The sequence below is a fragment of the Armigeres subalbatus genome, chromosome 2 (assembly GCF_024139115.2).
Source record: "Armigeres subalbatus isolate Guangzhou_Male chromosome 2, GZ_Asu_2, whole genome shotgun sequence".
Lineage (NCBI taxonomy): Eukaryota > Metazoa > Arthropoda > Insecta > Diptera > Culicidae > Armigeres > Armigeres subalbatus.
Window position 1 is genome coordinate 237,827,687 of NC_085140.1, and position 25,127 is coordinate 237,852,813.

The window sequence follows — 25,127 nt, forward strand, 5'->3', positions numbered from 1 at the left end:
GTTCAGTTCGAGCTCCCTGGCAGTGGACTCTGCAGAACATACACAAATAATAGCATTAGCATAGCATTAGCATTGTTACGGTGTAATTCGTAGATTGGACACTAGTGATACTCATATTTTACTTTTGAGATCCTTATCTAGAATGCTATCAGAAATCAAGAAGGGGAGTGGTCCTTGATTCCAGTCTCAAACAAAAATAACAAAAGCATGAGGGTTACTACTCCTGGCCACGCCCATCTTCACCGTAACTAGGGAGAGGAAGGAAGTGTTGATGTAGTACTTACTTAACGAGAGGCCACCGACTTAGCGACACCCTCATAAGTACCACGGAGTTGGATAATGAGGAAGGTAATCGTTGGGTCAGGATTTGCCTGTAGCTGGCAATGTAACCGTGGTAGATCTTACCCCGTAACACACCACGTAAAGGTGTCTACCCAGCATTACGGGTCCTGCAGAACATACACAAATAATACTCACAAATAGACATATAAACTTTTTGGCGTGTGTAAGGAACTGGTGAATATGAACAAACAATAATTAACAATTAGGGTTACCCAGTGGAACTATTTATGTTCCTTTGGAGGGATCCCAGGTCGAAGTGACCTAAATCTTCTTCTATACAATAAAAATGAGTTGAGATTTCCTTCCTGACGATTTAACTCGCGAACGGGTTGACCGATATGCAAGATTTTTTCCCTAATCGATTCGTTTTGGGATCCGCAAGGTTTGTATATGCAAAAGGTTGATGAATTTAACGGGCAAATGTAAAAAATCATTAGAATACAATTTTGGGTCAGCTGTTGAAGAAAACAAAACAAACGCACGGAAATTGATCTAGAGTGCGGTGTACATTAATCCACAAAGATAAGCAATTTTTATATGTTCATTCATTTTCATTTATTTAGTCTACATCTAAACAGATAACACTGAATCAACAATTTGACGCCACAATACACGGTTCGAGGCCGCATCTCTCCATCCTCGAATACGATCCACGCTCGCCAAGTCGTTTTGCACCTGGTCTGCCCATCTCGCTCGCTGCGCTCCACGCCGTCTCGTACCTTCCGGGTCGGATGCGAACACCATCTTTGCAGGGTTGCTGTCCGGCATTCTTGCAACATGTCCTGTCCATCGTACCCTTCCGGCTTTAGCTACCTTCTGAATACTGGGTTCGCCGTAGAGTTGGGCGAGCTCGTGGTTCATTCTTCGCCGCTACAGACCGTCTTCTTGCACACCGCCATGGTGCAGATCCAGTCAATTTATTTGTTTCGCGGATGACATGGAGATTGTCAGCCGAACATTTGCAAAGGTGGCAGAACTGTACACCCGCCTGAAACGTGAAGTAACAAAAGTTGGACTGGTGGTGAATGCGTCAAAGACAAAGTACATGCTTGTGGGCGGAACCGAGCGCGACCGAGCCCGTCTGTTAGTAACAATGTTAGTCGTGAAATACGAAGGCGCATCATATTTGGAAGTCGGGCCTACTACGGGCTACAGAAGAAACTGCGGTCGAAAAAGATTCGCCACCGCACCAAATGTGTCATGTACAAGACGCTAATAAGACCGGTTGCCCTCTATGGACATGAAACAAGGACAATGCTCGAGGAGGACTTGCAAGCACTCGGAGTATTCGAGAGACGGGTGCTTAGGACCTTCTTTGGCGGTGTGCAAGAAGACGGTGTGTGGCGGCGAAGAATGAACCATGAGTTCGCCCAACTCTACGGCGAACCCAGTATGCAGAAGGTAGCTAAAGCCGGAAGGGTACGATGGGCAGGACATGTTGCAAGAATGCCGGACAGCAACCCTGCAAAGATGGTGTTCGCTTCCGATCCGGCAGGTACGAGACGGCGTGGAGTGCAGCAAGCGAGATGGGCAGACCAGGTGCAAAACGACTTGGCGAGCGTGGGGCGTATCCGATGATGGAGAGATGCGTGTATTGTGGCGTCAAATTGTTGATTCAGTGTTATCTGTTTAGATGTAGACTAAATAAATGAAATGTGTTAAAAGCAGCATGTAGGACTCTTTCTAACGTTTATACAGCACGAAACTGAAAATAGCGTTAGTAAAACAACCTATGGGGTATGCGAAGAAGCACATCCATAATTGTCTTTGTTATTCAAAGTGACGGTGATGACAGAGCAGCAGCAATTGAATCAGGGGACCAGGAGTTCAAATCTAGATAGCAACAAAATTGATATTTCAGTTTCCACAAAAAAAAACATTGAATAAACTCCGAAATTTACTCTCCTCTCAAATAATATTTAATCAAATTAAACTTATTTAACAGATTCAAAACATATGAATAGGCGCCATTGAAACGAATTATATTACTGAATGGTTTAGTGAAGATTGAGAGAAAATTGTGTAACATGCTGTAAAGTAGTTGTGCAGGCACGTCAAAAACAGCTGAATAGATTCGCCAGATTTGCTGGTGAAAGAATTGAATAGAAGTTCTTGATCATATTGTATAGCACACATATTCAGCTTGAAGCCGTATAGACGAGTTGAAGTAACATTTACATTGACATTAAAACTTCGTAGCTTAGTAGGGAAAGCATCTGTCTGGTTTCGTGGGATCAAACCCCACCGAAGGAAGCGGTTACCCTCCAATACATTTTCCAAACTAAATCTATCACATGTTGTGCATATGTATAATCGAGTTTCAGACATAGTAATTAATTTCCACTCCGAGTGACTTAATACCTGGCATATAGGCAATTCACTTTGAATGTACCGAAAGTGATATAGGAAGTCGAAAGAAATCTGACCTGGGCTCAGGTCAAGGCTAAAGCGAGCAGCCGGCCAGGATAGAGACCTTTTACGTTGGCCTATGATTTTGTTTCATTATAATGAAAAAGTCGTGAGCATAAATTTAAGGCTTGCTATACGTTTATTTTTTTCAAGGGCCATACATCGGAAAATACATTTTTATTGCAGTTTCTATATGGTGGGTTTTGTTATTAATAGTTTATTCATACTTACAAACATTTATCATTGTCATAATGAGGTTTAAAACTAATTTAAGAAATTTTCAATTTCCTGAAGTTACTAGGTACGATGACGGAAACATTCTCAGTTTTCAGTTTGTGTAATCTTTCAAGTTAAAATGTAAACATAATTATATAGAATATTTCCACAATTCATAAATCATTCATACATTTATATTGATAACATTCATTCCACATTCATATTTATCTTTTCTTTCGTATTTTAATTTTACGATCCAACTACTTACAAGTATCTAAAACTGTTTACACCACTTTACTTTTATCTTATGCGTTGAACTTTTTTCCTAATTCGCTAGTGCTTCTAGATTTTCGTTCGTTTCTATTTTTCTACTAGCAGCAGTGTTTCTCAACGCGGAATAGGAAAGATTTCCTTATTGTTCTTTTCCTGATTTTTCTTTGAATAATGGTTTAGGTGATTTTAGGCCACAATGGTATATTTGGTATGTTTTCATCTTTCTAGCCGTTCGGTTTGAGCTCTATGCTCAACAAAATAGCTCCATGCAACGGAAAAGTTTACATATCAATGCTTAGGATTAGAATATTATTAATGTTTCATAAATGCCCTTTAGGAAAAAATTACAAAAACAAATATTTGGCGACAGCTGAAAATTGTCTCAAATTAATCACATGTTTCTCCTGGGACCAATGCTTGTATCGCCATAAAGATAGTAAGATTAAAGCTGAAACTTTCCTATAAGTATTAGAACTATATTTCATTCCAATGAATGTGTCGACTAATGGAATGTCTTTTTATCGGATACACAACAAACATAAACTGATCAGACATACAAATATCAGCTCATGATTCATAATGGAAATAAAGAACAAAGAGAAAGTTCATGATTCCTCTATAGGCTTATACATAAATCTTTTAAAGTATTATAAGCAAGGGAACTAATTGAATTAATAGTGTCAGTCGACGTGAAATCTGAAGTTTATGTCGATGAAACAACCTACTCCCGAAGTCATTAACTACAAGCAAGATACGCGCAAATTATCTTGAATGAAATGTTACAATGTTGTCTACAGCCAATCATTATTGACGTCTCCAAATGTTGAGTGATAACTTATCTGACCATAATATTGAGTCAGGAAGCGTTTGGTTAGGTTACTCACAGAATGATTACAGCTGAAATGAAAATCATACTCTAGAATGGAAGGAAGGTACTGCGCGTTTCTTGCCCAAAGGGATATGCATTTTGGACACATGTGCACGTTTGAAGCATGATTATTTGGTTTTTACAAGGTCCAAACCAGTCTTTAATAATTAAGCATGGGAATTCCTAGGTGACTGAACAAAATACTCTGTACTGTAATCATTTTCAGTCTTCAACTTATGATGAGTAAAATTCGCTACGTTGAGAAACACCACTAAGCGACTAAACGAGTTGGATAATGAACCGCTAAGCCGATCTCAAGTTACACCGGTGCACGTTTGCAGTGCCACGCAATGACATTATGTTGATCGCCATTCTTCCACGCAGTGATTCGTATTTCCGGTGTCGTTTTCTCTAGTTAGTAATAGAATGGTGTCTAGTAGTGCACATACCTATCTCGTCTGATTACCGAACAAAACTGGGCTAGTTATAATATCACAATACGTGCACGCAAACAAACAATCACATTGTTTGAACTTTTGCTACTAAAAATCCCATGGATTTGTGTAAATTCGTTGACAACGTAATACATTTTCTGAAATACCTATGGTTTCCGTTTTGTTAAAAATTGACAACTGTAGTGCTTATTCTATTCTAAATCGACGGAATGTTCAGGAATTGGTGGTTCCATTAACACCGCGAGATGCAATAAACGTCACAGGATTAGGAACCAGATTAATGTCGTGCTCTTTGTAAGCTGGCTCCTTGATTTTCAGTTTCGTTCTATCAAAATTGTGGCAACTGAAATAGCACTGCAAGAAAAAAAACAGGCGATTTAAGTTAAATTAGGGTTTCAACATTAATGGATTCCTAATCAACGCAACTTACCGTCATACTGGCAGCTACCACTCCAATGAACGCTCCGGCGAGAACGTCCCACCAGTGGTGACGATTGTCGATTATGCGCGAGAAAGAACAGAATATTCCCCATGTGGCCGCCGCAATTTGACACAATGGAAGTGCCACAAGGGATGTCATCTTCGGGATCCGTTTTTGCAGGTACCAAATCATGAAGATCGAACCGTAGACACTCACCGAAGAATGTCCGGAAGGGAAGGATTTACTAGCATCTCGTATAAAGTAAGGCCGAAATTCGGTGTTTGTACATGTGTACGAGGAAACGTACCTGCAAGTAGAACGCAAGAACTGGAATATATCTAGAATATTGTGCACAGCATTTGAACCTACTCGTTTCCTTCACAAATGATGTCCGGAAGGCATGTTTCCAGGAAGTGAGGTCTATGTTCACCAGAGAACGTCTGGAAAGAGACAAACCTTAGCGAGAATAACTAACATATAGATCTGAAAGTTACCTTCATTATGTCTACTATCAAAAGCTTGATTATTAGTCCTTTACCGTACTTTCTAGACCAGTGCCAGCTTTCAAGCCACGAAGTGAACCATCGACTATTTGGACCTTTTGATCTGCTATATGCGAAGGATGATGTGGGAGAATAAAATATTAGCTCCGTTAGCCATATCTGGAAATAAACAATAAATTATACGGGTTATTTTTTATTTTGTGACGAACTTGGAAGTATGGTAAAGATCCTGCTTCAACGCCTGGAAGTTAATCCTTAAATAGTTTTTTCTTCTCTTGTTTTTATAGGCTATCACCTTTCAGCTCATATGATGTAAATTGAGATCTTTGTTTAGTCCCACTTAGGATTTTGTGTGGGTATGTCCGCCTATTTTCACATCAAACCCCATTTTTCATTTTTATTTTATCAATGCTCTCATTTATCACTTTTTCGTAAAATTCTTAAGCTTGACTAATTCATAATGAAACTATAGCATTTGCTAATGGAGAAATAAAATGTGGCAAAATAACGCTTTCTGTAGTAGGGCATTATTTATTTGCAATACCTGTTATGTATGCAAATACTTACTAAAAAGAGGGGAACAAATCCACTGGCAATGATTACTCCCGTGGCCACCGTGTCTCCAGTGAAGGAACGTTGAATAGACCTGTCGTCACAGTAGTAACCTCGCTGCACAACCTGCGGGAATGATCCAAACTCGCAGAACACCACCAAAGTTATAACTGAAAATATGAGAATTAAAAATGTTTGTAAATATTCTATTCTAGTCTAATTCTAGTCTATAATTTCGTAATACAACGAAGAATGTTGTTCGATCATTTAGCACACGTTTTGATATTGTGAAATCGTCGATTTTGATAACTCAGTTTGAAATCCTTTATTGGTCGTTTTGAAATAAAAAATCACTCACAGAATAGAGCTGACTATCAAATCGTGATTTTGGCATAAATAATAATAAATAATCAGTTTATTGCCATATCAGGCAATGTGAATTTCACAGGGAATTCCTGGAGGATATTTGGCCGGAATTTCACGGGAAATGGGATTTCGGAAGTTCCTCTAGAAATTCAACTCCACCGGCTGTGCATTTGAAAATTCCCCCGGGAGTTCCACCAGTAGTTCCTCTGGGAATTCATTCAGGCTTTCTTTCTGGAATTCATTTAGGATTTCTTTAGGAATTTATCTACAAATTCCTGAAGTTCCTCGGAGAATTTCTCTGGGAGTTGCTCCGGAGGTCCTTTAAGAATTCTTCCAGCAGTTTCTCCTGGAACTCTTACGGAATTCATTTGGGATTTCATCCAAGAATTCTTACGAGAGTTCCTACAAGATTTCATCTGGAAATTCTTCCTGTAGTTCTTCAAGAAATTCCCCCAGAAAATCTACCGGCAGTTCCTCCGAGAATTTCTCTGATAATTTCTCCGGGAATTCCTCCAGAAATTATTCTGGGCGTTCCTCCTCAGAGGAACACCCGAAGCAACTGCCAGTGAAGCTCCTGGAGAAATTCTCATAGAAACTGCCGGTGGATCGCTCGGAGGAATTCTCGATCGCTCGGAGGAATTCCTAGAAGAATCTCTAGAGAACCTCCCAGAGGAACTCCCGAGGAAAATATCGGAAGAACTTCGGGAGGAATTTTCAGGTAAATTTCCGAAGAAAGCCTAAATGATTTCCTGAAAAAAGCCTGAATTATTTCCTGGAAGAGCTACCGGAGGAATTCCCGGAGACACTCCCGGATGAATTGCCGTTGAAATTCCAAGAGGAACTCTCAAAGCATTCTCGAAGGAACTCCCGAAGGGATTTCTGAAGAAACTCCCAGGAGAAATTTTCAAAGGAACTCTTGGAGGAAGTACCAGCGAAACTACCAGAAGAATTCTCGGAAAAAAATCTTGGATAATTCATCTTATAGACAAGGATATGTAGCTGGACCTTCATCATCATCATCAGAGGACCTCCCGGAGAATTCCCTGAGGAGTTCATAGAGAAATTCTCGGAGGAGCTTTTGGAGGAATTTCTATATGAGTTCCTGAAGAAGCCTAAATAAATTTCGAAAGAAAGCATGAATCAATTCCCGGAAGAAATTCTGGAGAAATTCCCGGGAGAATTTTCAGAGGAACCCCAGCAAGATCTGCCGAAAGAACTACCGGCATAATTCTCGGAGGAAATCCTGGAGGAATTCTTGGAGGAACTGCCGGTGGAATTCCTGGAAGAATTCCCGGAGGAACTCCTGGTGGATCTCCCAGTGGAAATCTTGAAGGAATTCTTTCAGGATTTCTTTGGGAATTAATCTAGGAATTCCTCCGAAAATTCCATTGTTGATTTCATTTTTGGTATAATTTCTGTATAAATTTTCGGTGGAATTCCTGGAGAAATTCTTTGAAATTTTCGCAAAAGATTATTCGAAACTTTCACGGAAAATTTTATGGAATTTACATAAGAAGCTCAAAAATTTTCCGCAAAATTCTGAGAAATGTTTACAGGCAATTCTGCGGCATTTCCACGGAATATTCTTAGGAATTCCACGAATACCCTGCAGAACTTATGAAGGAGTTCGTGGAGGATGTTTTGGAGTAAATAATGGTGGAATGTTCGGATCAATACCCGGCGAAATTTATGGTGGAATTCCTGAAGACATTGCCGAAGATGTTGCTGAAGGCATTCCTAAAGAATCCCTGATAGAATTCCGTATAGATCGCTTGGAGCAATTATCGAAAAAATCCTGGGGAAAGCTTGCTTTTTTTCTGCCTGTTTTATAATAACCTTCATTTCAGAGAGGATTTGTTCAGAAATTCAGATATATGGTTCTAGTTTTCTAAAACTTATGGAAGAATGCAGGGTTTTTATAATAAATTTTATAGCCGATTTTATATTCTTTCTGAATACCAAGTTCGTTAATAATTTTCTCATTTTGTTTAAAAATATCTGATCCATTATTGTTTTATTCATTATTCTTGCTAAATAAACGCACAACGCGAACGTTGCATTGCAAGCGTGAATGCGTCACGTTCATTGGCATTGTGTTTTAGTATAAAACGCTAACTGCAACGCCCAGCGCGACGCGACGTGCAACGCGATATTGTGATCCAACTTTTACTGTTGGTTGTGGATTTGGTTTCAAAGTTTTTGGAACTGTGACGGAAATAGTACCATGCACTAATATTCATGTGTGTTTATAAAACTACTATAAAACTACGATTCAGAAGAACTAAAAAACTTGCCCCCCCCCTCCCCCTACTTGAAATCCTGTCTACGCCCATGCAGTGTAAAAACACATTCACCTAGTTGTACATTTTTCTGTATTGAAAAAAAAAGGTTCAGCCGATCTGCAGCCAAAGTGAAGCTATTGTTCTCTTGTTTCTTCTATTGAAAGAGTATTCACAGGAGTATTCATATAAACAATTTCCAGAAGTCTACAGGATGAAATTGGCATTGGTTATTGTATAAATCACTTTTGTATTTAGGGTATATGGCTCAAACCTTAGCCTATTATGCTGCAGTTGAGAATATTTATTGTTGTACATCAGCATGTATTGGAGCTCTAACCAATATTATGCAATCAGTCGACTTGCCTACTTTTGGTTATTGCACCAAGTAGGGGAACGGTTCGGCACTTCATCCTATAGCTCTTATTTCCATCTCATCAAAAACAAAACAATGAGCAATAATAAGGTATTCGATTTGTTTCTTATTTTTGTGATTTTTTTCAGCAGTGAGCACGCATGTTAGCAAAAAGAAGCAACAAAATTGGTGCCGTATTTCTTTGTTTCGCGATGAGATAAATATATGTTCAGTGGGATGGAAAACGGAGCAGTTCCCCTTGTTAAAAACAACAATAATTGCCAACAATTTCTTATTTAGGCCACCAAAAGTATGGAGTGAAATGAATAAAATTTTGGTTAGTTTTCCCAATATGAGCTCTATAGAGCTCTATAGGTGGATGCTGTTTTCAGCCTACTTAGGACAAACGGTTGTTGATTTCGAACATACGAAAGATAAAGATGGGTTGCTGATTGGTTGGATGCTGGTTGGTTGGATACATTGAAAAAGGCCACTATGCAACCGAAAGCAGAAAATCAAAACACCTACTCTCGTGGAGCGATGCTCCAGAGAGATTTTTCCCCAAAACGTAAAATATGCGTTAGGTGGGAATGCCGCAAAAACGCACTAACGGGGAAATCCAATTGTAAATCTTGTTCTAGGCAATTAATTGCTTATTAATTTGCATAAACTGCGAGAACTCTCCCTCCTATTTTATATGATCTTTAAAGTTCTTCGAATAGATTAAACGATGCTGATCCATTATATCGTCGAATTATTATGTGTGCAAATATCAATATAATCGAGTTATTTTCGTCGGGTTATCGTTAGGAATGCTTTCATTTACGATTTTCTTCTGCTGCTGTGAATGAAAGTCGCATGCTGCTATTCGGCAACGGGTGACCCAATATATTGCAGTTTGCGTTGATATCGCCAAATGTATGAAGCTGCAATAAACTTGCAAAAGATCTTGCATACAGTCATACAGTGTTCCTGGATATTTTATCATTCAAGCAGATTATAATATAACCGAAGTTGTAATAATATACCATGCTATTTAGACAAAATACAATGAGGCTTTACTCTATATTCAAGATATTGTGATAGAGAGTTCATTTTTCTAAGAAAAACATGATGAAACTAAACTAAAATAAGTGGAATTGTTTGATATAAGTTCCCAAAAATATATGAAAAATAGTTTAGCACCATTGCCTCGATGTACACATCGAACCAAAACTAACGTAAATCCGATGAATAACACGCTTAAAATGAACACATCAGCATGCGTTATTACAGCTCCTTCCTGTGCAAGTTGATTGCAGATTGTCTGCAATGCTAATTTCCGTTGCAAATTGCAATAATCTAAAACCCTGATTAATCCACCTAGCGGTGATAATGCCTTTCTCGTGCAAATAAAAAATAATATTTTATCCATAACTTCCGTTTTGGCCAATTTCCAATACGAAACAATAAGACAGTATTCTGCGTCGAATTGCAAGTTCCAAGCAAATCGGTTAAGGATAAGTGCTTGAAAATGAGTGACACTTTTGCTACAGTTTTTTGGGTGGGTGCGCACAGAAACACACACACATACACACAGACATCAATTCCTCGAAGTGAGTCGATCGGTATGTAACACTATGGGTCTTCGGGCCTTCTATAAAAAGTTTTTTTTAAGCGGTGAAGCCTTTACGTATACTTAGTATACGAGAAAGGCAAAAAGTTTTGGTTCATCGTGTCGCTATACTAATTGCTATAGTAATTGGCAAATTTTTGTTTTTATTTTATTTTTGATATTGCTTATAAACCACGTAAATATCGTAATCCTCGTAAAAAAAATTGGTTAGACCCCTAAACCGACGTGAATTTTTTTTAATATGGCGTCAATTTTTTTTAAAAGATGTACGCCTAAATAACGAAATATCCGTAAAATAAATTGATTAGACCCCAAAAATGCCGAAAAAAAAAAATTTAAAAATGATCCGCGTTGAAATTTTTTTAGTGTAAACGTTTAGATTTCAAAATTTGCGTAAAAAAGGGTCATAGTGTTACTAGCGTCACAAAAAGTTAAGAAATGTTGAAGTATCATGAGAAAACAAAAACCATTCGATTTTGGCAACATAAATGTTCCGAACGTGTTGCCTGAATCGAATGGGGTCTGTATTTGGTTTGCGTAGAGTTGACCGAGCTCGCGATCGCACCGCACACCCCAACCACGGCCATTATAGATTCCGCCACAATATTCACGCTACATCGTTACAATTGTTTTTATTTTATAATTGGGATCCGGATCTATTCCAATAATTCATTCAATCCAACAAGATTTTTTGTACTGGGAAATTTGGATTGAATTGATAAGCATATGTTTAGGATATGTTTAACTTTTAGTTAAGTCAATTGTATCATCGTGTTAGCCTACGAATGCAAAAATGGTAACTTGGCCAGTATTGGGAAAAACTCAAAATCTCAAAACATATGAACAATTCAAATCAATCGTGAATTGAAACGCACCCAACTCAGCACCTAAAAAATCATGGCTGAGTTGAATCATCCATTTGAATCATCGTAGGTTTTGTTTGTTATCCTACGTAAATTACCAGTAAATTAACGTTCAACACATAAGGGGCCGTACACTAATTACGTAAGCACTTATGGGGGGAGGGGGGGTCTGCCATTTTCTTACGCTGCATATAAATAAAAATTTATTTGTATGGGAAAAATCTTACATGGGGGGAGGGGGGGTTGAAAAACCCAGAAAAACTGCTTACGTAATTAGTGTACGGCCAAAAACAATGGATACTCTTGCGATATAAATTCGCAAACAAGTTAGTTCGCGCGGGAGCGCTCAATGATTGAGATTTATGAATGATTTTACCAACACTGAACTTGGCTTAGAAACCTCGCAGTTAATAACTGTGGAAGTGCTTAAAGAACACTAAGCTGCGAGGTGGCATTATCCCAGTGGTGGTATATTAGTATCTTACTTCTCAATTACGTAGGACCTCAAATGCGTTGCACAGGATAAACGATTCTAAATTTGACTACCAAATACTGATCCGATTCGAGTATGCATATGATAGGGCTTCTAAAAGTTGTCTACATATGTCTGTATGTCGTCTAGAAATATCTTTTCATATCATACTGTGAGACAGCATTAGCTATTTTTATTCCTATAAAAGATCAACAGTGCTGATATTAGATAATGACCCCAATAACTATTTTAATATTCCATAAAGGTTGCCAATGCCATAGGTGCATTCCATCAAATCATCAGTTTAGTCGTTCGTTGACACACGAATGTTGACTAAGCAGGAGGTGACTAAATGAAAAGAAAGTGCGTGTCATTCTCAACATTCAGCTGTTTATCGACTCTTAACGGATAAGTATATTTATCTTTGATTTTATAAATGTGGACCTTGGCTGTAGTGCATGATGATTTATTTGTATACGGTAGCGATTGTCACGCCTTGATTACAATGCTATATTACAATTTGCGTACTGCCGTATTCAGATTTTAGTTTTATAACTTCAAAGTGCTTCAGTGAGCTTTCCACATGCATGACGCAGAAGCAACATGCATCATCCTTAATTTTTCTTGGTGATTGATTGTGAGTTGGATGTTATAGGCGAATTTTAGACTCGCACAAAAAGGATGTTTTCAAGAGTCCTCCATATGATCGTTCCCTAGATTTGAGCTCTACTTGAAGCACACAGGGAATCACAAACTGTATCAGTATATTACATAACATCACATTTTCTCGCTGGGATTCAAGCAGTTTTTGGCGATCTTTTATGAGACAGCCAAATTTTTTCACACAGCCAAATAAAAAAAACACATGCACACGAATATACACACTTAATCCTCCATTTGATATTAAAATCACCATCGAGTCTCGGAAACATCTATAGTAGAGGAATTAAATATTACTTTAAAGAAAATGCTTGGAGGGACCATCACATTGACCGATTGAATACTTTTTAGGGAAGATCCATTAATTATGTAACGCAAAAATTAGTCATTTTCAACCTCCCTCCCCCCTATGTCACACTTTTTGTATGAATCATTGAAAATTTTTGTATGGATTGTCACACTTCGGGCAACCCCCTCCCCCCTCAGAGCGTTACGTAATTTATGGATGTTCCCTTAGGGAAGATCCATTAATTACGTAACGCAAAAATTGATCATTTTAACACCATGTTACAATCCATACACAAAATTTCAATGATGCATATAAAAAGTGTGATATAGAGGGAATGGGGGGATTCCCTCTATAACACACTTTTTATATGCATCATTGGAATTTTGTGTATGGATTGTAACACTTCGGTTAATCCCCTCCTCTCCCCTCTGAGCGTTACGTAATTTATGGATGCTCCCTAACAGCTTTTTATCATGAGATAAAATGAGCTTCATACTTAGTTCTAGGATACTTAGTCTAGGATCAACTCAGCCCCTTCCGTATAGGTCTCCTAGTATTCGATTTGAAGAGCGTTTTTAGATTGATTAATATCATTTACGTACGTTGCATTTCGGACATGTTACTGTATTTGCATGTGTTCTAACCAACATAATGATTATGTATGGAGTTGTTTTGTTGATTTTTCTTGTTCAATTATATGATCAAAATAATGATTATGTGTCTGATTAGCGCATTCCATATTCTCAATTTTGCAAAACATCCGTAGATCTAAAATAGGTTAAATGCACAAAACAAAATACCTTCGTTACCCTATTGTACGAGAAAGTTTAAAAAATAATCGTTTTCAAGACATGTGCCGGAAACGTGACATTAAGCTCTATGGAATAGTAGGTGGAGCAAGGTGATACGTAATGTGTATCTTATCTTATATATCAAGGAGGTAGATAAGGTAATGCTTGATTTAATACATATTATTGTTTCCGTCAGGAGGATCGCCCGTTAGCCGATTATTTGATTTGTCGATAACATTACAGTCTCAAGAACAATATCTGTGGGCATTTTGGGCCAAGGACAAAAAAGTTGAGTTAGGCAATATGTTTTCAAAACTTATGTTACCATAACTTTGCTTAAAATAATCCGATTTTGATAAAACCGGAACCACGGGACTGTTCTAGTTTTCTGTACTTGTCCTAAATCTTGGATTGGTCTACGGACACCGGAGGTGTTCCGCGTTTTCCAAGCGAATGCTGAAAATGCATTATTTTTTCTTCTGTTTGTCATTATTTGTAACGAAAACTCTAACCATTTTTTATGATTTTCACAGAAATTAGAACTTATTTTCCTTGCAATAATGGCCGCTGAACGAGAAATTGCTATTACCGTGTAAATAGTCTCGGGAATTTGGGAAATTGATAAAACCGGAACCACGGGACTGTTCTAGTTTCAAAACTAGTCACTTCTCCGCGGGCACCTGGAAGCTGCTAGTGCCAGTGACCACAGTGATCCTGAAAATATTTCTGTAATCATCGTCTAGCTCTAGCATAACCATAAAGTTTGACTGCCATGTTCGCATGGGTCCGATCTGTTATCATTTGATCATATTCCCGGAACCCTTTTTTACTTAAATTGCTGTATCTCCGCGTATTAATTATGGATTCTCGATCTGCATTCTCGATCGTAAAACTAAGGGGTCGTACACTAATTACGTAAGCACTTATGGAGGGAAGGGGGTCTGCCATTTTCTTACTCTCCATATAAATAAAAAATATGTATATGGGAAAAATCTCACATGGGGGAGGGGGGGTTGAAAATTACAAAAAAATGCTTACGTAATTAGTGTACGGCCCCTAAGTTCCAAATCTCGTTTATCTAATTTTTTGTCTAATTGCTTATAAGCAACTCATAGAAGATGCATGCTAAAATAAATATGGTACAACAATTCGTGGTCCTGTGGGAAACATTCTTAGCTAACCTGGGTAAAAAATGTGCCCTTTGTGGATAATTAGGCAAAATGCCGCTGAATTTATGAAAAAAAGTTTATTTATTTTAGAAGCCTTCAGTAGCAAAACACCACAAAATAATGACTTTCAATGGCAAAATGAAATAATAATAATAATAAAAATATTCTTGCATTTGAAATAGCTGGTTGTCATGCCAGCGCACTTCAAATGCACAGGACGATCGCAACCATTGCAATGGGTAGCAGGCCTGCCCAACCTTTTCAAGCCAGGGGCCAATTTTCAGAATGACCACTTGCTAGCGGGCCGGGAAATATTCGGTATATATTTTTTACACATTTTTTAAAACAATCAATGTAAAATACATTTTTTACCACGATTGAATTGATTTTATTGCGTTTGAACAATCTTTTTTGCGTGCTTATTTTCTTTTTTTTTACGTAACAGGTTGTTGGCAGCTTTCCAATACTCAACGAATATTGATTTCACAATCGGTGACCAAATTTCGCAAGCACATAATGAAGATCAGCAATTACTTTTCACTGCTTTCATTCTTGATAAGAGCTGTTCACACAGATATGTATGTCTGAAGAAAGAAAATATGTTACAAGAGATGTGTCTTTTTGAATTTTAGATTTAAGCTCGTTGTTGTGTTGGTGGTGAATTATCTCCTTTTCAACATTTCAGGTAAATGATTCACATTAGTGAACGGTGTTGAGGAACTGTGTTCTCGAAAATCAGCGAATATGCTTGAATATTTTTGTTGAAAGGCTTCGTTGAAAATGCAATGTGCAGAAAAATATTACAAATTAACATTCGTGACTGATTAACAATTGATTAACAAATAAACAAATTAACAAATAGCCAGCCTAGAGCTGAAAGCAAGGATGTTAACGATCATTCAGTAATTTGCGTTTGATCATTTAGTAGTTTGTCAATAACACATTCCAGAAGCTGAATTTCAAAATATGTTGTATGGTGGACTTCTAGTGCGAAGGTTTTTCTACAACTTTGCCTAATGGTTCATTATTAGAATTCAACTAATAACGGAGTTAGAGCGCTAGTTGCAGTAACTTAAACTAAATGATTGGAATTTTGTTATCATTTCTTCTAAGTTACTGAAACTTAGCTATAACTCCGTTACTAGTGGAATTCAAACAACGAACCATTATGTAGAGTTGTAGAAAAACCTTCGCACTAGAAGTCCACCATACAACATATTTTGAAATTCAGCTTCTGGAATGTGTTATTGACAAACTACTAAATGATCGAACGCAAATTACTGAATGATCGTTAACATCCTTGGCTGAAAGTCTCTCAAATAAAGACGACAAAATAAACAAATTGCTTTACTTTTCCAAAAAGTTGCCCGTGTTCGTTTCCGCCATTGCCGAAGCTCCATCAGTTGCAGGGCTGTAAGTTTTTGAGGAGTCCAAGCTCCCTCATTCAGGTCTTAACGGCTTTCCTCAGGTCTATTCCGGTAGTCGATCCCTTCATTAGGAATTCCTCTGTGATTTCAAGATGATCATCACTTCCACTTATAAAAACTCCTACATGTGCCTTCTTTTTTCTTACATTCAGTATTTTCATCAATTGCGAGCAGGTAGGATCACAAGCAGGTGGCCTTTTTCACGTTACGTAATTTTCAAATCTTCAACGAGAACTTTAACTCTACATTGTACTGCACAAACTAATATTACTGAAGGAGGCTTTTCCCGATATGCATTTCCTAATAAGTACTCCGTCCTAGAAAGGTTTATCCACAGACAAACAGACATAACACTCGTCAAATTTCCATCGTTCACTGATTTACTGGTCAATTCAAATAATCATTAGTTGACCAATCGATCACTTATGGCGCGCGCATCGTTTTTGCTGGAGTTTGACGTTTGCTCACTACCGCCATCCGGTGCGTGATTTGCTCAACTAACTGAAATCTACAGATGTCAATGAATTTGATGAATCTGTGTTATGTCTGTTTGTCTGTGGTTTATCCGTATTGCCAAAATCTCAATAACAGCAAAACTGGCCGTATTGCATTATACGACTTCGTGCTTTCCAAGATTTATTTTTTAATCAGTAGTAACCTACAGAATTTATCAATAAACTAGCAGATCCGTCGAACTTCGTCTCGCCCAACATTAATTAGTTAGCACAAACATTTATTTTGAACTCACAAATTAAGCAAACGTTGTTCTGCGTTTCTATTTCATTTGGCAGAACATCGTAAAAACTCATTTCTTCCACATGCCGAATTGGGTTCCATTTGCTTGATTAGTTCTCGAGTTTTGCAGAGATAGATGTGTGTTACGTTGGTATGGGTCCCTTCCAGAACGGGGAGGGATCTTGAACCATCTTAAGCACTTTCCCCGGCTTCAATACCCATGCTTACAAATTTTCCCACCGATCGGTTCAGTAGTTTCCGAGTCTATGAGTATAGATAATGAAAACAGCTTCTCGAGCCAGATAGAAAAGCATGCGGGCCGGTTATGAATTTTTTTTTTCTCACGCGCCGCGGGCCACAAAAAATTATGCCGAGGGCCGCATCCGGTTTAAAGTTTCGTCTCCTCGAAAACAGTACATATGCAAAATTTCAGCTCAATCGGACTTCGTTAAGTGTTTGATCAAAGCGGTCAAACTTTGACTATTTTGAAACACAAACATTTCTCAAGAGGAGGGAGGGTACAGGAAAAATTTGAAATCATTTTTTTTATGCCAAATGTCTTAGAAATGCATGAAATGTCGAGATCTGGTGTAACCTCGAAAAAAAAATTGATAAAAATTGACTTTTTGGGACTTTCATTTTTTTCGAATCCAATTTTTTTATGATGAATATCTTAGAAATGCATGAAACATCGAGACAACACCAGATCTCGATGTTTCATGCATTTATAAAACATTTGGCATTAAAAAAATACCCCAGTTATCCCAGTGTACGAGAAAGGTTAAAAACAATTGTTTTAAAGACATGTGCCGGAAATGACATTAACCTCTATGAAATAGTAGGTGGAGCAAGATGATTTGTAATGTGTGTCTTATCTTATATATCAAGGAGGTAGATAAGGTAATGCTTGATTTATTATTATTGTAGCGAAGATAGAATAAATACATCTTTGCCTCACTCCATGGACTATCCGGATAGGATCAGTTAAAGCTTACGTGTAGAGTCCTGTATAACGTAAAGCTTCGTACTGCGCTTCGTTGAGGCTGACGATTTTGTCCGGAATTCCCTTGTGTCTGAGGGCGACTCACAGATTTTCAAGGTTCAGACAATCGAAAGCTTTTTCTTAGTCAATGAATATCAGATAGAGGGACTCTTGGAGTTCGTTGACATGCATTTCTTCGTATTCATGCTTCTTGTGCAAACTACGGATATAATGATCCTATAAATAGTATGTGTCGTGTGTTCAATCGCTGTTATCCTGTTTTTGACTTCCACTTGTCCCGTGTGACCAATAAGAATCGTTAACGTGAGGTGTTAGCTAGATAGTTAGTTGTTAGTTAGTTTTAAGAAAGCTAATCTACTAAGCATATTTCGTACGTATCATTTGGAAATTTGAATTCTGTTGATATGAAAAGAAGAGGAGGCTTTGCGCCCATTTGGAAAAGAGATGCACCATTTTGTCAGAATAAAGTGATACAGATAATCTTCGATATAACGTACCCCCGATATAACGTCACTCGATATAGCGTACATTTTTCCCCGTTATAACGTACACTTTGAAAAATAATTTTAATTTGGGTAGTTATTACAAAATAATTTACTAAATTATTATGATCATTCAAGTATTAATGACACTATTGTATGGAGCCTAAATTTGTAATCTAGAGGCATTAATTACTGTTTTTCCCAGTTTACACTATCCTCAGAATTCTCCCGAGGTATTGGATGATATTGAATTAATGAGGTTTTAAGCATTTCTATGGACAAATGTCTAGTTGATATTAGTTAAAGTCAGAATTGATGACGGGTTGTTTTCAGGTCTAAGTCAGCCAATGTCGAGTGAAGTATTGGTATTGTAGATCCAGGCTTGAAATTTGTACCAGATTATTATTAAATTAATCCGAGAGGGAATTCTTGGAGGAGCTCTCAAAATAATTTCTGGCGAATTTTGTGGAGGAATTCCTGTAAGAAATTCTAAAAGAGAATTCAAAAAGAATTTCCGAATCAATTCTTGAAAAAAAAATCTGATTGAATTCATGTAGCAAAGCAAAAATCTAAAGAAATTTTCGAAACGAATTCGTAAAGTAATTTCTTGTGGAATATTTTAAAGAATTTCCAATGGAATTTTTGAAGGAATTCCTTAAAGAATTTTCGAAGGAGTTTCCTGAATGCATTTTTAAGCAACTCATAAAGGAGTTTCGGAAGTAAAGTAACTCCAAATAGAGATTGCGAAAAAAAAACCTAGATTCCTACAGGCATTCCTTCAGAAATTTATTCAGGAGCTTCTTCCAGAATTCTTCTGGAATTGTTCCATCTGGAATTTCTCCTGGAATTCTGTCGAAAATAGCCCCAGGTAGTTGTTCTTTCCGAAAATGCACCAGTAATCTTCTTATATATAAAAATGAAATGGTCTGTGTTCGTATCCGCATAACTCGAAAACGGCTGGATAGATTTTTTTCATTTCTTCAGCAGAAACATTCGTTATAGTTTCCGACGGGTTTATATGATATTTCCTAATGCAAAAATTACAAGTAAAGTTGAGCAAATCGTGAAAAACTAAAATTGTGATTCCTATGCGAACTTTGCATGGGCAGTTCGAAACGCACAACCTCGCCTACTATGCAGGACAACGTCTGCCGTGTCAACTAGTTTATTCTAAAATTCCTCCAAAAAATCCTTTGAAGATTTCTCCAGGATTTTTTTCGGCGATTCCTGGAGGGATGTCTTCAAAACATCTTCCAGAAATGAATCTAGTAATTCCTTCGAAAATTCTTTCAGGAATTTCTTCGGAATTTCCCTTAGAAATTCCTGCAAGAATTCCTTCGGAAACTCCTTCAGCAAAACTTCTCAAAGAATTCTAGAATAAAATTCAAAGAAATTCCTGGAGAGTTTCCAAATGAATTTGTAAGTGTTGGTTATGTTATGTGATGAGTGTTGCCGAGAAATTCATGAAAATGTAGTCCATTGCGCGAATTGTCTAATGCATGAAAATGCAATCTAATTGAATTGTGAATGGCAGGTAAAACTCGTCTTTATGTATAGGTTTTTCCAGTAGTTTTGCAACTGCAGTGGAGCAGGTCATGATTAGTCTCCACCACCCTATAAGACCGCATCCAAGCACTCACCATAGTCTTCCAACCCAACACCAGAGGGCCAGAAGCACCTTCGCTAAGTAGCCATTAAAGGGTGGCGTAATTGGGTCGATACTATGAGACGAGGTGACTGACCTGGAAAAGGAGGTCATGACCCTGGGATGCGTTCACTATTCCAAAGTATTTTGAAGCGAACTTATGTTACAAAGTTACAAAGCTACCAAAGTTGAAAGTTGAAGAGTAGAGAAGAAAGTGTATGGAACAAGAGAAGGCGTTGAGGACAACCCCACTGCTTTTGGGTTGAATACCCCAGCAAGAACCGTCGTCATTCCCTGGTTCCGTAGTCAGCCAATATTCCGCCGATAGTCGATCGTCCTTCTTATTGGTCGAGTTGCAACGAACCAATAAGAATCGTTAACGTGAGGTGTTAGCTAGATAGTTAGTTGTTAGTTAGTTTTAAGAAAGCTAATCTACTAAGCATATTTCGTACGTATCATTTGGAAATTTGAATTCTGTTGATATGAAAAGAAGAGGAGGCTTTGCGCCCATTTGGGAAAGAGATGCACCATTTTGTCAGAATAAAGTGATACAGATAATCTTCGATATAACGTACACTCGATATAACGTCACTCGATATAGCGTACACTTTTCCCCGTTATAACGTACACTTTGAAAAATAATTTTAATTTGGGTAGTTATTACAAAATAATTTACTAAATTATTATGATCATTCAAGTATTAATGACACTATTGTATGGAGCCTAAATTTGTAATCTAGAGGCATTAATTACTGTTTTTCCCAGTTTACACTATCCTCAGAATTCTCCCGAGGTATTGGATGATATTGAATTAATGAGGTTTTAAGCATTTCTATGGACAAATGTCTAGTTGATATTAGTTAAAGTCAGAATTGATGACGGGTTGTTTTCAGGTCTAAGTCAGCCAATGTCGAGTGAAGTATTGGTATTGTAGATCCAGGCTTGAAATTTGTACCAGATTATTTTTAAATTAATCCGAGAGGGAATTCTTGGAGGAGCTCCCAAAATAATTTCTGGCGAATTTTGTGGAGGAATTCCTGTAGGAAATTCTAAAAGAGAATTCAAAAAGAATTTCCGAATCAATTCTTGAAAAAAAAATCTGATTGAATTCATGTAGCAAAGCAAAAATCTAAAGAAATTTTCGAAACGAATTCGTAAAGTAATTTCTTGTGGAATATTTTAAAGAATTTCCAATGGAATTTTTGAAGGAATTCCTTAAAGAATTTTCGAAGGAGTTTCCTGAATGCATTTTTAAGCAACTCATAAAGGAGTTTCGGAAGTAAAGTAACTCCAAATAGAGATTGCGAAAAAAAAACCTAGATTCCTACAGGCATTCCTTCAGAAATTTATTCAGGAGCTTCTTCCAGAATTCTTCTGGAATTGTTCCATCTGGAATTTCTCCTGGAATTCTGTCGAAAATAGCCCCAGGTAGTTGTTCTTTCCGAAAATGCACCAGTAATTTATTCTAAATTTCCTCCAAAAAATCCTTTGAAGATTTCTCCAGGATTTTTTTCGGCGATTCCTGGAGAGATGTCTTCAAAACATCTTCCAGAAATGAATCTAGTGATTCCTTCGAAAATTCTTTCAGGAATTTCTTCGGAATTTCCCTTAGAAATTCCTGCAAGAATTCCTTCGGAAACTCCTTCAGCAAAACTTCTCAAAGAATTCTAGAATAAAATTCAAAGAAATTCCTGGTTTTCAAAGTTTCCAAATGAATTTGTAAGTGTTGGTTATGTTATGTGATGAGTGTTGCCGAGAAATTCATGAAAATGTAGTCCATTGCGCGAATTGTCTAATGCATGAAAATGCAATCTAATTGAATTGTGAATGGCAGGTAAAACTCGTCTTTATGTATAGGGTTTTCCAGTAGTTTTGCAACTGCAGTGGAGCAGGTCATGATTAGTCTCCACCACCCTATAAGACCGCATCCAAGCACTCACCATAGTCTTCCAACCCAACACCAGAGGGCCAGAAGCACCTTCGCTAAGTAGTCATTAAAGGGTGGCGTAATTGGGTCGATACTATGAGACGAGGTGACTGACCTGGAAAAGGAGGTCATGACCCTGGGATGCGTTCACTATTCCAAAGTATTTTGAAGCGAACTTATGTTACAAAGTTACAAAGCTACCAAAGTTGAAAGTTGAAGAGTAGAGAAGAAAGTGTATGGAACAAGAGAAGGCGTTGAGGACAACCCCACTGCTTTTGGGTTGAATATCCCAGCAAGAACCGTCGTCATTCCCTGGTTCCGTAGTCAGCCAATATTCCGCCGATAGTCGATCGTCCTTCTTATTGGTCGAGTTGCAACGAAGCAAGGAGCGAGGAAGATACCGCGGGCCAACCCCCCCCCCCCCCCCGGGAGATACCACCAGTAAGTCCGCAGCTAACAGGTAAACTAGCTTCAAGAGAAAGTGAAAACAGAAGCAAAGTGAAGCTCTATGGTTTTCGCTGCAATTGATTGCGAGAGTTTCATGCCCGCAAGTTGCTTGAGGTGAACATGCCTACCCTGAGGTCGTTGGTTCAGGAAGTCTCAGCACAGCGCAAATTCCTGAAGGATTTTTAAATTGAGCTCCTGAAGGAACTTCCGACATTCTTACATTGCTCCAAGAATTTATTTAGGCATTGCTTCAAGATTTCCTTCAGAAACTTTCCCAGAGATTTCTTTAAAAAATCCTCCGGAAACAACTTTGGAAATAAATCTAAAAATAATTTTTGAACTCCTGCCAATGTTTCTTCGAAAATTGAAAGAATGAATTTTAAGAATTATTTCTGAATCTACCTCAGGAGTTCATTCGGAATTCAAAACTTCCTCCTGGAATTCTTTCGGAAATTCTTCGAATCATTCATTTTGAAATATGTTCACGAATTCAAATTCTCCGGAAATACCTTCCGAAACTCCTTTAGAAATATCCACAGAATATATTTTGGTAATTCTTTCTGACATTCCTTTGGGGATTCGTTCTGGAATTCCTTTACAAATTCCTTCGGAAAATTATTAAGATTTTGAAAATTCGCGTAGGAATTTCTTCGGAAGTTGCTTTAGATTTTTTTTATTTTTTTTTGAATTCGTTTAAGAGCTCCTTAAGGAATTCCACCGGAAATCCCTATGGAGATTCTTTCACAAATACTCAGAAATTCCTGTTAGCTTTGAACTTATTTTCTAAATTAAAAAAAAAAACGTTAACAAAAATTTAAAAAAAATCAGGATTTTCTAAAAAAAAACCTCCAGAAATTCCTTTAGAACTTTCTTATGCAAATCTTTTAGAACTTTCTGCAGGAAATTACTTAGGATATTACTCAGTTTTTTCAGCAACTCTTTCACAAATTTCTTTGGAATTTTGTTCAGAATTTCCAGAACTTTTTTAAACATTTCTGATGAAATTCCTTTGGAATGTTTTTCGGTAATACCAGCGGAAAATCTTTCGGAGAATTCTTTCGATTTTTTAGGAATTTATCTGGGAAATAGTTTGGAAACACCATTTGGAATTTCTTGAGAAATCCGTTTAGGAAATCTTTGACTATTTCGTTCAAAATTCCTTCAAACATTCTGTTGAAAATACACCCGATTCTGTTTTTACACGGATTTTTTTTACACGGCCGTGTAAAAAAAATCCCATACAAAATTTTTGCAAAGTTGCTCCATTTTGCATGATTCGAGAAATCATAAAACTTTTACACGGATTTTCAGATTTTGAACTGAAAACTTTTTTTACACGGAACGCATCCCCCGTGTAAAAAAAAGAATCGGATGTACCTTCAAGGAAGTATTAAAATTTCTGGAAAGTACATCCAACAAAATATCGGATAGAATGTTTTGTATGGTTTTATTGAAGCAAAGAATTCCTAAAGGAATCTCTGAAAAAAATATTAAAGGGTTTCCGATGAAAAACATCCTACATTTCTCTAGACTTTTATTTAGGAACTTCTCTAGACATCAGATTTTTTTTCAGAATAATGTTGACGTAAATAATCAAATTTCAGTGAAAATATTCAATTTGGCGAGTCACGTGCCCTATCGTGCCCTTGTTTAAATCCACTAAAGATACTCAAATGAATATTCATGCAAACGGTGCAACGAAAAGCAAGCCTTGTGTTTCCTGTGCCTCTTATTTCCTGTGCTTTATCTTCTTATATATAAAAATGAAATGGTCTGTGTTCGTATCCGCATAACTCGAAAACGGCTGGATGGATTTTTTTCATTTCTTCAGCAGAAACATTCATTATAGTTTCCGACGGGTTTATATGATACTTTCTAATGGGAACATTACGAGTAAAGTTGAGCAAACCATGAATAACTAAAATTCTGATTCCTATGCGAACATTACATGGGCAGTACGGAATGCACATTCTCGCCTACTATGCAGGACAACGTCTGCCGGGTCAACTAGTATAGATATAAAATGAAGAATTCAAATCTTCGGGTAATTTTTCTTAGTAACGAAAAAGTTTGTAGGAATTGTTCCCAAGAAAAGCTGTTTCACCCTGCTAGCTGAGCCTTATATAAAAAAATATTATTCGCTCATAAAGTACATGATAGTACAACATTTAAGTAGTGTAAAATAGGGACGACTACTCATGCTTCGATAGAACGTACAATTCGATATAACGTACAACTTTGAAATCGATATGTACGTTATATCGAAGTTTACCTGTATTTCAAAAGCTCAATTATCCATCTATTAGTTGCACTCACTAAATGTATTTTATTTGATTGTTAAGAATTGTAAAAATTAAAAGATCAGAGTTTTTGCCAACTATATAGGACATCTCTTCCCTACTCTAGGTATATTTGTATACAACACAACTCTAAATAATCTGAGGCAAGAAAGCCTCACGTGTTATTTGAATGACATTTTGGCACTCACGTCTCAGATTGTAGATTTACAATAATGTTTTGTTAGAGTGTTCGATAAAGCTATAAACACATCCAAACGCTACTA

General features: G+C 37.3%; 1 protein-coding gene across 2 annotated transcripts in view; it reads right to left on the bottom strand.

Moving 5' to 3' along the window:
* Nucleotides 1-2,867: 2,867 nt before the first annotated feature.
* The window catches only part of LOC134211960 (phospholipid phosphatase homolog 1.2 homolog), a 38,747-nt gene continuing 16,487 nt past the window's right edge, over nt 2,868-25,127 (bottom strand). For both annotated transcript variants that reach the window (XM_062689378.1, XM_062689379.1), the window contains exons 2-6: nt 6,055-6,209; nt 5,479-5,646; nt 5,354-5,424; nt 4,994-5,291; nt 2,868-4,917 (exon numbers count right to left, since the gene is read on the bottom strand). In XM_062689378.1, the coding sequence (XP_062545362.1) occupies nt 4,777-4,917; nt 4,994-5,291; nt 5,354-5,424; nt 5,479-5,646; nt 6,055-6,209 (833 nt within the window). In that variant the 3' untranslated portion in view covers nt 2,868-4,776. The remainder of the gene's footprint in view (nt 4,918-4,993; nt 5,292-5,353; nt 5,425-5,478; nt 5,647-6,054; nt 6,210-25,127) is intronic.